We start from the raw sequence: 14779 nt of genomic DNA, 5'->3' as shown, positions 1-14779 counted from the left end.
ATTAATACATAAAAAGAATTGGCTTTTTATATTGATTCCAAATATATAAAATTGTTTAAGTTTAATTTTATCCATCATAAACTACGATCCTGAGAAAATTTGCCGGATTTTTTTAAAAGGGGAGGGGGGAAAACACCCCCGAAAAATCAAGCGATATTAATGAAAATTACACCACCAGAATCAGCGTATCAAAAAACCCTAGTATAGTGGTGTCAAGTTCCCATCAACAAAAAAGTGAAATTTGGCATTTTTGTTTTTACCAGAAGAAAAACCCTAGATGCTTTTTTATTTGTTATTGTTTTTTTGTTTGTTTTTTTTTTACGAGTGATCGTATAGAACCAATGTTTTTAGAAAATCGAGAGAGGTATCATCCGACGGAAATCTAAAGTTCTGTTGCCCTTTTTAAATGGCCGAAAAGTTTGGAGGGTAACTAGCCCTCCTTCAACGCCCCTTTTTTACCCCAAAAACACCTGATCAAAACTGTGGGATAGCCATTGGGTTCAGCATAGTTTAAAGGTTTAATAATTATGCCTCTAGGGATGAAACGAACCCCAGAGAAAGGATTTTCAGATATCCAAATTGTCCATTGTTTACATACAGTATCTGTTCTTGAGAAATATACGGATATTTTCTAGGGTAATTTTCTGCGGGGGGGGGGGGGGTCCAAGGGGAGAATTTTTGCCGGGAGAAAATTTTCCGGGGAAATTTTAGAGTGAAAATTCTACAAGGGGGGGGGGGGGGGGTAATTTCCATGCAAAATTTCAAAAACCGTCGAAGATTATATTAAGAAAAACGAGTTTCTTAACTGAAAATAAGGAGCAACATTAAAACTTGTAACGACCAGATATCAATCTGTATATAATTCAACTGCCCCTTCCTCGCCCCTCGCTCTTTATGCTAAAGTTTGATTTTTTGTCACAGTCCTTTAAGAAAGACTCCTCAAACAGACTGGCCTTTGAATTTTAATGAGAAGAATTCCTAAAGGACTTTAATACTTTAGCATAAAGAGCGAAAGATGAGGAAGGACCCCCCCCCTCATAGACAGAATAATTTCTGATCGTTTTAAGTTTTGATGTTGATCCTTACTTTCATTTAAAAAACTCGTCTTTCTTAATTTAATTTTGCAAAGAATGAGAGATTTGATGTTAATATACTGACTGACGTGACTAGCCTATTGCCTACATTCTATCCTAGCCTATTTTTTCTATATATATTTTTCCTATTGGGAATTTTTCCGCAGTATGTGATGTATTTAATCTTAGTTAGCTTTGGCGTCCCAAAAAAAAACTGGGCTTAAATAAGGTCTTCTGTCTAATTTTGCTGTCCTATCTGCTTGTTGTAATCAAGAAATTTTTATTGAGCTTCAGAGTGCAACAAGCTTCAATTGCTCATTGTACATGTTTAAAACAAGTCCTTATATTCTCTTATATGTTACATGTTTAATATTTCTTATATGTTAATATTCCTTCATTCTATTAAAGATTAATGTAGACTTGTTGGATCTAGAGGTCAGATTTGTAGAAGTAAATAGAACGATTTTTCTGTTCTGCACAGGATACTAATAAGTGCTGACTGGAAATAAAATAAACTCTATTTTAGAAATGCAGTCACAAGCCCTGGCAGAGATAAATTGGCTTCATACGTCAAGAAAAAAAGGAACAGAAATAACAACCAACATATCACAAAAACAAATAGAAAAATTGCGATAAGCACAGCTTGTTGATCCCTTAAACCAGTGGTTCTCAAAGTGTGGTACGTGTACCCCTTGGGGGTACGCACAAAAATTTAGGGGGTACGCGGCCGGCCAACAAAAAATAAAACAACTCTTTAACTCTAAGACTAACAATTTTATTTATATTTTAGCTATAGTTTACTTAGTACCGGTAACTGAGAAAGGGTACCTAAAATGTTTTGTGGGTAAAAAGGAATACAGTGTCTAAATAATTTTGATAACCATTGCCTTAAACAATCAGAATGTCTCACACCCCAGTCTTGAGACTAATTTTGGAACAAATAAAAAATTTAGAAAAGAAGGCTACTGGGTAATTTGAACTAGAAAATTGAAAATAAACTCATGTTTCATACATTTGAACACTTCAATTCATCTTCGATGTTTCTTAAAAAAAATAAATAAATAAATAAATACCGCCCTCCTAAAAGTAGGGCTATAGAGGCGTCTTCACCCGGAAATACGATTTCTTTCCAAAGAAACACACTGATGTAAGTAGGGAAACATAGACATAGTTCTCTACAGCCAACAGAATGAACTGGTAAAAGGAGAGAACATAATAATAGATATTTTTATCTCCAGGAGGGGAGAGGGTAACAGGCTTAACCCCCTCAAAAAAATTGTCCAACTCGTAAAAACGTCACTAAAATGCGTATAAACAAATTTTTGAAGCACTTTTTAAAGTTTATTTTGTACCCCCGCCCCTCCGATAAAAATAAATCCCCCAGGCCAAAAATCCTGAATACACCCTTGCCAATGTTTTTAATCAAGTATATGCAGCTTATCCAGCCCAATTTGATATATATACATATACATACATACGTATATATATACATATATATATATATATATATATATATATATATATATATATATATATATATATATATATATATATATATATATATATATATATATATATATATATATATATATATATATATATATACCATTAAAGCTCATTATTTTCAAATTTACATAGGAGGTGTTGTCCCGTTTCTTGTTGAAGCATCATATAACAGCATTACACAATTAAAAGAAGAAGTATACAGACCAGTGCTAGAGGGAGCTATGACAGAAGGAGCTCAATTATATTTGGAAGGTAAATTATTTACTCACTTTACCCTCATTTCCTATGCTCAAAATGGGACTAGTACAATGGCCCATACAAAAGGAGACAGTCGGGTTAAAGCTGGATGAGTTTGGAATTAGGTCTCCAAATAAATTCCTGCGTGCATGTCTCCCTGTCAACAAGGGGAGCCCCTCTCGAACGGATAGAGGGAAATAGCAGTTATAAACTAAAAGAGCAGAATTTTATCTTTACCGGCGTGTTTTACAATAACACTCAACATAGCTTTCTTGATTGATAATCATTTTTAGCTGACCATGGGCAAGCCCATAATTGACGGTAAAGCAAGCCAACAATTATTGCAGGGACGTCGGTATGAATATCTATAGTTTTTTGTGTTTTGAATTTACCACCCTAATTAACTATGAACCTGATAAATAAACAAAGTTCATACAGTTTAGCTTGCCTTTAAAAGGGGGCACATTCATACAGGATCTCTCAAAATAGAGCAAAGTTCCTACAGTTTAGCTTACCTTAAAAGAGAGCCCCTTTATACAGCACCTCGAAAAAGAGAAAAGCTCATGCAGTTTAGCATGTCCGGTAAGAAAGATTAGAAAAGTAAGAAATTTTGGGTAAAAAAATTAACAAGTAAACCTTTTGAAAGAAAAGCCGTTTGCTGTAGTTAATAATTTGACTATTTGTCAGGTAAGATCTTGTCTATCCCAGGGCACCAGAATACCCCTTACTTTGAAGACAGTTTACTGAGAACTTTCATTTTTTTTTCTGAGGAAACATATTTTAGCAAAAGAATCGTTCTAATCTGCGACAAAATTTCTCACTCCAATCTCTCAACGATTTTAATGGTGAACTCTATTTTGTAGTATATTTAAAGCCATGTAATTGATTAAAACATGTTTTGCTTTTGCTCTAAAACAATATAAAGTTGATTTGTAAAAATATATCTGTCATTATCAATACATATATTGTGCGTATTTAAAGTCAAGTAATAGTTTAAAAAATCTTTTGCTTTTGCTCCAAAACACTACAGAGTTGATTTGTAAAAATATATTCATTATCATTACACGAGGGCGAGTCAATGAAGATAATGTCCGGCTGAAATTAAGCATCATTGGTGGTGTATTTCCTTTGGAAGCTCGCAGAATTTCCAGAAGAAGAATTTACAAATATTAATTGATTTATAGGTAACTTGCTACAATGTGACTGCGACGTAGCCTGGTTGGTGACCAATGTTACACTTAGGAGATTTGTCGACAACGCCATCTGTGCAGGTTCCATGTCAAATATTCAAGACTTTCTGCCAGAAGAATTTGAAACGTGTCAAGGCTTCGAGCCGACAACTGAATCGGTTTAAATATTTATTGCCTTTTTTATTTAGCTATTTTACACCAATAAAATTATGACCAATTACAAGAAGTCATATCTAGATAATAGTTGCACCAATTGGAGGGAGCATAAGACCATCCACCCTTCCCCCCTTGTTTCCTAGATTTTGAAAAATACGCTTTGTAGTGTTTTCATTGAACAATATCTTTTGTTGTATTTTCATTGCAAAAATCAAAAATTAAATTTATTGTGAAATCAAAAAATTAAATTATAATTAAATAATATAATCAAAAAAATTATATTTATATGCGAAAATCAAAAAATTTATTAAATTTATTATATAAAAAATAAAATAAAAAAAATTAAATGAAAATCAAAAATTAAATTAAATTGCGAAAATAAAAATTAAATAAAATTGCCCCTCATCCTCGATTTCGTAAAAATACATTTGCCCCTTCCTCTTGTGATTTGGCACCAGTCCTAGCTAGTTTGGCACCTTTCTGGCTTCAAATAAACAAGCAATCAAGAAGTCCGCTTAGGCAGCCGAAAAATTGTATTTCAGCTGGAGAGCAATGTAAGCAACAGTAATTTATTAAACAAACTACAATACATTATGCATCAGTAGAATATTAAAGCTTGAGCAACAGTTTCACAGAAAAACTCATTTTTTCAAAATCTATACTTATATTGAAAATACTGCAAATCGTGCTTATTTCACAAAGTTGCTTACACTGATATAAAAATAAACATCTAAAAGGAAAATATATTTATAATAAAAATACCAAATTGCCGTTTATCTCATACAGTATTGCTATAATCTGTTATTTTGAATATATGTAATTTACACACAGTTTGAATTTATACAATAACAAAATTTATGAATTTCGAATTTATATTAGCAATAAATTAGTAATATTTAAGTAATATTAGTAATATTTAGACTAGTAATAAATTAGTAATATTTAATAATATTAATAAATAAGTAATATTTATACAATTTTCAAATTTATACAAGTATTAAATACTATTTGTCCAATTTTGTTACGTGGCAATGCTCTTGAGCTTAATATGAATTTAAATTGTTTTCGTTAATTCGTTTAAAGTCACCAGAAACCTTAGAGCTATTCTTCGTTCAATTTAAATTATCAAAATAAATGGATATTTAAGTAAATAAAAATAGGAAAGTAACACTATGTAGATACGGTGAAGAAAAAGATACGGTCTTGAAGAAAAAGAGGTGGCTTTTATGGCTTCTTAAAATTTGCCATTTGTGACACCTCGGCCAATTTATCCTATTTACGTAAGTCTGGGCACAGAGCACGAACATCCTTCAACAAATAATTTCCAGAAATCGCTGGAATAAGTTTTAAGTGTTTTCCCAAAAATTGGCCTAGAAGCACTGGAAGTTCGAGTTTGGCTATTAACGAATCCTTAATTCGTTAATCTAGCTAGTTTTCAGTAAAGTCGTTTTCAGTAAAACACAAATGACAATGAAGCCAATTAGATGGTATAAATATTTATTTAGGATAAGATGTTTACTCTAAAGCTGGCATTTTTTTTTTTTTTTATTCTCAAATACGTCAGGTCTCTTATCTCAGATACGTGCCTCGCTTTTTTTCTGTAAACTCCCACACTCGTTTAAACATAATTATCCTTCAAAAATATAAACTTACCATTGACTAGAATTGTGAGAAGGCAGTCAAATAGCGGCTGCAACCTTTGATGGCCTGTTGTGATAATTTTATGAAAAACAATAACCAGTAAATCCGCATGCGTTCCTGAAAATTAGTAATTAATTGGTTAGGATTGAATCCATCAAAACAAATATAGCAATCCCAAAAAACCCAAATTTTTAGTCAAGATCTTTTAAAGACAAAAACCATAAAGAGATTTGAAAAAGTAGTTAAGCTTCAAACAGTTTCTTATTCTAATTATGTAACAAAATATGACAGTGAACCCAGCAATAGCTAGAATGAAAGCCCACATTTGTGGAATTATAAACCAGGAATGTGTGCTGGTTAATGTTTCAAGCTATTAACTTTCAATCAAGGCCGTACCCATGATTTTTTCAGAGGAGGTCTTACTCAAAGATTTTTTTCGGGGGGGGGGAGTTACACAAAAAAAAACTAAAAAACGCAGACAAAATTTGTTTATATCCATTTTTGTTACGTTTTTACGAGTCAAAAAAGATTTCGAGAGGGGTTAAAACCCCCCTAACCTCTCCTCTGAGTACGGCCTTGCTTTCACTTCTAGTTGGAAGTTCTAAGACAATTGTGCAATGGGGCTGGGAGAAAATAGCTAGAAAAACTGACAATTATGTGAAATATTCTTCCATCATGGCGACACCCAATACACAGGATCTTTTCTGTGAGCAAAAATTCTCTTCCATCTTGAATTTCAAGGGTGGAATACCCATTCCTGTTTTTCTTATTCGCTAAACATAGTCCCGCAATTTTTTTTTTTCTATTCACGAAAATAAAAAGAGAATTCATCTCGAAGGAGAGGGTTTCAATCATGGGGAGGCTGTAAAAATTACTCCAAAGCGAGAGCTAGATGATACTAAAGTTGAAAGTCGAGTTCCAGCCTTGTTTCAAATAGCAGGAAAGAAAGCCGAGTTTTCCATAGCATCTGACTCTTCTCTATAGTTAGAGAAGATAGATATGATGCGACCTTTCGTCTCCTTTTAATAAATTTTTCTTATACAAAATAATAAATTAATTTTTTGAAATAAATCCAGAAACTTTTATTCAAAATCAAATAATTTCTTTTTCTAAATATCCCCTTAACAGAAGGCGAAGTTTTTTAAAAATCAGCAGCTTTATTAAAGATGCACTAATTCCTAGTCATTTCTAGTGCAAAGACTGAGAACTTTGAAACCTAGTTTCAAAAGTGTTTTGAAACCAAGAATCAAGGGCTGAAAACCTTTATGAAAACCCAGACTCCCTGACCAGCATTAAACGACCAAGTACAAATAACAAATCTTTATTTGGAGGCATCATAAAAGGCAATTGAACTTTTAAAAATACAAACCCAATTTCTCTTTCTTCATATGATTTAACGTCTAACCATACATTAACTTACCAGTAAATACAGGAATGTCCATAGGAACTTTAGCCGTATAGGGTTTGTTAAGTCTGACACCAAAGTTACGCTCACCACTGAGAAGAAGAAGAATGAAAACACCAATATGCATTAGACCAATTCGAGCTAAAAATTAAATATATTTTTAGTACAAATCACATTCCACTGGAATTGAAATTCGTAGAACCCTAAAAATAGGAACAAAATTATACAGTTTATATATATATATATATATTTTTTTATTTTTTTTGGCTAATTTATTGTAGATATGATGAGTGGCCTGTTTTTGAAATTAGGGTTTTTGGCTTGGAAATTTTTTATTCTGGTAATTCATTATTTTACCTGTTGCTATTTTTTTCTGTGTTGTTTCGTTTTTATTTTTATTCTTCTGTGTTGTTTCGTTTTTAAAAGGAAAAAAACATGGCTAAGTTTGATTTTACTATATTGCTATCTGAAATATAGCAGAGTTCCAGTTTTGAATGTTAATGTGTTCGAGCATGCCAGGATCCTTCTTCTTCTTTTATGATTACTTATACCACCAGCACTCAGCTGCTTGATTTCACTGCACTCAGCATTTCAAAGAGACATATGGCGGGGGAGATTAGGATGATTGCTACCATGAAACGCTATGTGTAATGAGCCAATCATTTGGCAGACAAATTGTTTAGGATATGTCCTTACCCGTCTATCCCAGTAAGCAGAATGAGTTTAAGAACATTAGCTCGGCTCGGGCATAGAATTTGCAGGAACGAGTATAGAGCCATGATTTGTTCCTAAAAAAGATTTTCAAGCTCAAAAGGATTACAGCGTTCGCAAGAAGCACCGAACAATAGATGACGTTGACGATCTTTTTTTTTTCGTTTGCGCTTTTTTTACGTTTACGTTTGCGATCTTTTTGTACGTTTCCTTCTTAGCATTCAGCAATAGCATAGTTGCAATCTAATAATCGGATTGAGGAAAATGGAGGAAAACATTTTCATCTAGGACGCTCAGATCAGCATAATCACAAACATTCTGAGTTTCAAGAGAGAACAGTGTGGTTTTAGAAACTTGGACTAAGTTTCTACTCTCGGACTAAAAACTGAGAAAAGCCCGAGTCATCAGGTCCCTTTAGTCCTTAGTTTTATAGATTATGAGCAAGTGTATGATTCAATAAAGAGCTTTTGCGAAGGTCTTATCCATCCCCTACCCAGTACTATGTGCGAGAATAACACTGCTGCGGTTAAGGTAGGAAATGAGGTTAGCTGAGCGTCCTAGATGAAAATGTGAGCAAATTCAATGAACAGCTTAAAAAAAAAATGGCGAATATAAAGAAAATAAGAAGGAGACAAGCAAACTGAACAGAAAACTGAACAGAAGGACAAGCAAACTGAACAGTATCAAGAACAGACTAAATAATGTTGTTATTACATATACATAAACTCCTAAACTTAATTAAGCACCTAAAAGCTCTTAAATTCACCTCTTTTTGTTTTGAGTGTTTTTAAAAGTGTTATTTTTGGCTGGTGATGACAGCTCAATAGTTCTCGGCTCTGGCATTCATGCTCATATTCTACTAGATGCTTACAAACACATAGTGAATTCCTTTATCGTAAAGAGTTTTTCGCGATGTGAATGAGAAGTTGAGTGCTAGAGTTATAATTCTTTTATATCCTTGCGTAAATAATATTAATCAGTTTATACTAAATAAGAACAGTATTAGTCTCTTAGCCTTTTTTAGTCTCTTAGGGTGTTTTAGTCTCTCCGTCACTGTTCCTGAGCCGCAACAGAACTCTAAAATGGAGCATGTTTTTTTAAAGGAATTGATGTTTCGTTAGTATTTTATGCTGATGATATTTTGAGAGTTAATAGTATTCAGACTTTCTTAGAAGAATATTTTCGCATTTTTTCAAGAGAACAAGAGCCCATGGAGCTAAATTTTAACAAGAGTAAAACTGAATTGCTGCTATTTAATAGCTATAGTCAAAAACAGCTTGTCTATGATTTGGCGATCACGTCACTTTTGAACAGGATAACATTGCTTCCCTGGTATGTCGATTGGGGGAAAACTAAGCTTACAACTTAGACTCTGGTGGAAGATTTTTTGAATAAAACTAGACCTGGATTTTATGTTTATGAAGTTTAAAGTTTATGCTGAATCTACAATGGAATCACCGAATTTTAGCGTTTGTACATAACGCTTTAATAATCCCAAATTATCTCACTCTTCCGTCATTTGGTTCCTTTTTTACAGTGATACTGCAAAAGTTGGAAAACGTCTTTATAAGTATGTCACGCAGCACATTCTTTGGTTGCCTGTTTGGTCCAGCAACAACACCATATCGACAAGATCTAGGGTCGCTGGTCCCCTTAATGCTGTCCAAAAAAGAAAACAAATGTAGTGGTGATCGACTAAAGTTAGAAGTACTTATGTGAATGCGTTTCGGTAAGGTGTTAAGTCCTGATTTAAGTTATTGGGCTTTCCTTCATCTCCTTTTACTTTTTCTACTTAATCAGTAGTGCTTTTGGACATCATGATGGGTAATAAGGCCATGCACAGATACTTATATTATATGTACACATATTACAGGTAAAGAGTATATATGTTACCGTGAATGTCCGAAATCTGGTTAATGTTGACATTCACCGGTGAATGTTCGAAATTCCTTTTTCTCTGCTTTGATTCAATTAGATTTGCGAATCAGATTTTCAGGCTTATGCAAGCTATGATGGTAAAAGTTAAAGTTAGGTTAAGTTAGATTATGTTAGGTTAAATTTGCTTATAAATATCAGAAATGAGTTGAAAGCCAAACCTTAAATACATATAAATATATATAAATATATCTGCTTTGATTCAATTAGCTTTGCGAGTCAGCCTTTTAAGTCTTGTGTAAGCTACGATGGTAAAAGTTAAAGTTAGGTTAAGTTAGATTATATCAGTTTAGGTTAAATTTGCTTATAAATATCAGAAATGGGTTAAGAGCCTAAACTTAAATACATATATATCATAATATATATGTATATATGTATATATATATATATATATATATATATATATATATATATATATATATATATATATATTATGTTTAAGAGGTAATTACTTGGCAAAAAAAAAAAAAAAAAAAAAAACTGTCGTCCTAATCCAGCAATTGAGACAAATGTGCACTTGAACGAGGTTTTAACCTTACTCATCTATCCAACTACCTAGGACCAAACAGTATAACCGAACCAACAACCAAATAGAAATTTCCAAATCCATGCAAAGTCGTCATCAATAAATGTAAGTCGTTGTAAATTTACAAGCAAAAGCACCTTAAATCTAGCGAAATATTTCCAAGTAGAACCTTCCATTAGGGCTCATCAGAAGAAATACCACGTGCCTTAACGGATCTCGAGGCTATACTTTCTTTACCCGGCACAGTGGAGCCTCTACCATAAGATCTATATGGTATCCCTATGTCAGGTAAAACTTGTGAAATACATGCATACTAGTAAAGCTATTAAAAATTACAAATGAAGACTGGTCCAGATGTGTCTGGTCCAGTCTATATATATATATATATATATATATATATATATATATATATATATATATATATATATATATATATATATATATATATATATATATATATATATAAATATATATATATATAGAGAGAGAGAGAGAGAGAGAGAGAGAGAGAGAGAGAGAGAGAGAGAGAGATATATATATATATATATATATATATATATATATATATATATATATATATATATATATATATATATATATATATATATATATATATATATATATATATATATATATATATATATATATATATATATATATATATATATATATATATATATATATATATATATATATATATATATATATATATATATATATATATATATATATATATATATATATATATATATATATATATATATATATATATATATATATATATATATATATATATATATATATATATATATATATATATCAATTAAAAAAAAAGAAGAAGAAAACAACTCACAATGATCTGCTCTAGAGTCGTTTAAATGAAACAAAATAGGAACGAGTATATCTAAAACATCACTACTCTTCAGCACATAGTACATAAACTTCTGAAAAGAAAAGAAACGTTAGTGTCCAAGGGTAAGTGAATTCAAAATGGTAAAATAAGATTCAACGAACAATAAGGTGAAAACGTTCAAACCATTCGTGTTCTATGATAGCAAGTTTAACACCAAGACTCTTAAAAAACATAAGAATACATACTGGAGAAATTAAGTCACCTAAACTTAAAAAAAAAATTAATACACTAAGACAACTAAATAAGTTATGGTGATTTGAAGGTCATTCTAATCCATCCTTAATTCGGTGAAATCTTATTTTTATTTAGCACCATTATTTTTAAGCAAAACAAAAAAATAAAAAAAAAGACGAGTCTGACGTTAGAAAGAAACTTGATTTAAATTTGAAACTTGATTTGAAGCACTAATTAAATACTGTAAATTACCAGTTCTCTACAATTTTGCATTCAAATCGGAAAGTTTATAATACTTTTAAGAAAATGTAAGGGCAAAAAATAAAAACCTAAAAAGGAAAACAACCTGCCAAAAAATATATTAAAACAAAAAGAAATCACCACAGCATAGAATCATCTAAGGGCAACGCACGCCATAGCTGTGTCAAATTATTGGCTATATTTACCTCAAGGGTCCCTAATCTTCTAGGAAAAATGCCTTGCTTTACTAAAGTGAAGTTTTTGATAACGAATATCTGTTTTAAGCAGTTTATTCCATATTACCAAATTACTCAAAACTGACTTTTTCACTAGTTTAAATGAGAGAAGGGAGCGTTATATTCCACAGCCAAAACTTCCACACTTCCCCAGACCAGATTAATTAGGTCACTTGCTTATGGTGACAAAATGTCACTATAACACAGTTTGGAAAAAACCTAAAGCATTGAGGGCCAAATTAAAAAAATAAAAATAGTTTAAATCAATCAGCCAAGAGTCCTTGTTTAGAGTAATGATTGAAAATCCCCTCACCCCCTAACAAGTTTGCGAAATAACACCGTTTTAAACAACGCACGAGTTCTGAATTCCCATTCCACACACGATCTATTTCTTTTTACTTTTCGCAAAAAAAAGCTTTTAAGTTTATTAATATTTACTACTTCAACTATTAAAAATCTTAATTCAAAAAAAGTTAAAAATTAAAATTATTAATTTTATTTTTTTACTATCAATTCTAAATAATATTATTATTATTGGTTTTGTATTGTTAATTTACTTTTAATTCATATTTCTACCATTAATTTCATTTAAACCGTATTTCAAATAATAGGCTGTACGAAAATGTGGTTCAATACCGCTCTCTAGGGCTATAATGAAAGAAAGGTTGAGGTGGCTACGGCACGTTGTGTGGATGAAGGATGACAGATTGCCGAAGATTGTCCTTTTCGGCCAACTGTCTAGGGCTAAACGGAAAGCAGGTTGTCCTCGTCTAGGGCGGGAGGATGTCATAGAGAAAGATTTAAAGGAAATGGGAACTTCGTGGGATGGTGTAAAAAGGATGGAGGGATGGGATTGAGGAGGAGCATTCGTAGCTGTGTTGGTCTCAGGCGGCTTGGTGCTGCGGTGAGTTGTTAGTAGTAGTATTAGTAGTAACTTCAACTATTATTTTGAAATTTTTACATTAGAAAACTTCAACTATTATACTAACTTTGTTATAATCACAAATTTTCCAAAACAGTAGTACTTATACTGTGTCATTGTAGTTCATGGGCGCCCATAACTGAATTCCAGGGGGGGGCAAACCTCGTCTAATTGGCACTTTTAATGCTATATAATAGCCTTATAATGCTGCCTTATTTTTATATTTTTGTTCTGAGATTTCTATTATATAGCATTAAAAGTTCCAATTAAACGAGGTTTGCCCCCCCCCTGGAAGTCAGTTATGGGCGTCCATGAACTACAACGACACAGTAAAAATACTACTTCAACTATTAATTTTATTCCTTTACTATCAATTCTAATTAATATTTTGTATTATTATTTTACTTTTAATTAATTTTATTACCATTAATTTTATTTTTTCTTAATTTCAACTATTATTTTGAAACTTGGAAAACTTCAGTTATTATACTTACTTTGTTATAATCACAAATTTTCCAAAACAGGACTAGAAGTTCTTGATGACACTGGATTTTTTTGGTTGAATTTGGAAGATACGTTTGAAGTAGCGGATTGTTCAAAAGCCGCGTAAAACCGTGAAGTATAAATGCAAAGTCTTCGTCACGATGAACCCGAGACAAATAATTGACGAACAAGTTTTCAGGTATGTCAGTCTGAAAAAAAAAATACGAGTTCAGGGGCGTAATTTGCTGTGTGACAGAGGGGGGGGGGCCACTGCCACCCCCCTAGACTCCAGTTTGCTCATCACCAACTGAAATTTTATTTCTTCAAAAATCTTGTCAAAACTATGATAATCCTGCGTAATTCAAGCATCAACAGAAATGGATCAGTTTTCATTAGTATATCTTTGTCGTTATGGTACTATATCGCCCATTTTTTTCCGTATAAGTCAATTTACAACTTTTACAGATCACCATTCACTTTTTTAGCAGAAGCCTTTTTCAAATTTTCGTTGAAATTATTGTGTCGCAGCTGCGCCAAGTTGAGATTCCATCTTCTACCTTTATGTTTTAGGTAAATTTTTGTCAAGTAATTTAGGAAAGAACATAAGATATTTATTTAAAGAATCAACTACCGTACCACAATCCGAGAATGACCCAATTCGTAATTCGCAGTCTGAGAAAGAAAAAAAGGCAAATAATATAAAAAAGGTAAATGAAAAATTGAAATACACTAAAAACCGGCTGAAGCATAACGCACTAGCCCCCCCCCCCCCCTCTACGCTAATTTTCTTTATGGGGAGTAGCGGTCGGCACCGTTTCTGTTTTTGGCCAAAACAGAAACGGTAAAAAACGGCAATGAAAAAACGGAACAGAAACAAAAACGATCAAAAAAAAACGGAAATCCGTTTATGTTTTTCCGTTTTTTTTACCGAAAAACAGAAACGACCTGTTTTTACTTAAAAAACGGTCGTTCTAACAGATATTTCTGGTTTTTTTCTGTTTTTTTAGATTTACGAGAGGAAAGTGAATATTTATTAATATAGATTAATAAAAAAGACCAAATATACAAAAAGACCAAATATTGAAAAGACCAGATAAACTAAAATTTATCACTTAAAAACATTTGGAGTTCAAGTGATTTTGCAGTCATTCGTGAGCACTGCTTTCGCATAAATTACCCAGCAATACTAAATGCACTCTCACTGGGTACTGAAGTTGCAGGGACTGATAGATGCATACATGCAATTTCGCTTAACTCCGGGTAAGTGTAAAAGCAATCAGACCAAAATTCTAGTGGATCAGAATTATTTTGTCCTGATCTTCGTTTCTCGCTCAAAAACACAGGAGTTCTCTCCTCATATGCCCTGATAATATTTGCTGCCACGCGGTCAATGCTTATACCGTTGGCATTTTGCCTCGTAGAGTTCATCCG

At 32.2% G+C, this 14779-nt stretch overlaps 2 protein-coding genes across 4 annotated transcripts in view; one reads left to right on the top strand and one right to left on the bottom strand.

The window, feature by feature from the left end:
- The window catches only part of LOC148942199 (oplophorus-luciferin 2-monooxygenase non-catalytic subunit-like), a 34655-nt gene extending 30431 nt beyond the window's left edge, over window positions 1-4224 (top strand). For both annotated transcript variants that reach the window (XM_089102866.1, XM_089102867.1), the window contains exons 5-6: window positions 2712-2831; window positions 4001-4224. In XM_089102866.1, coding sequence (XP_088958992.1) covers window positions 2712-2831; window positions 4001-4170 — 290 coding nt within the window. In that variant the 3' untranslated portion in view covers window positions 4171-4224. The remainder of the gene's footprint in view (window positions 1-2711; window positions 2832-4000) is intronic.
- Window positions 1-14779, bottom strand: part of LOC148942198 (protein HID1) — a 116232-nt gene that overhangs the window by 47112 nt on the left and 54341 nt on the right. For both annotated transcript variants that reach the window (XM_089102864.1, XM_089102865.1), the window contains exons 7-10: window positions 13360-13557; window positions 11234-11324; window positions 7224-7349; window positions 5816-5920 (exon numbers count right to left, since the gene is read on the bottom strand). In XM_089102864.1, the coding sequence (XP_088958990.1) occupies window positions 5816-5920; window positions 7224-7349; window positions 11234-11324; window positions 13360-13557 (520 nt within the window). The remainder of the gene's footprint in view (window positions 1-5815; window positions 5921-7223; window positions 7350-11233; window positions 11325-13359; window positions 13558-14779) is intronic.

Source organism: Artemia sp. Qi Xiang Cuo, chromosome 17, assembly GCF_049724085.1.
Source record: "Artemia sp. Qi Xiang Cuo chromosome 17, ASM4972408v1, whole genome shotgun sequence".
NCBI lineage: Eukaryota > Metazoa > Arthropoda > Branchiopoda > Anostraca > Artemiidae > Artemia > Artemia sp. Qi Xiang Cuo.
Note: the sequence above shows the minus strand (reverse complement) of the source record. Positions and strands in the feature narration are given on the sequence as shown.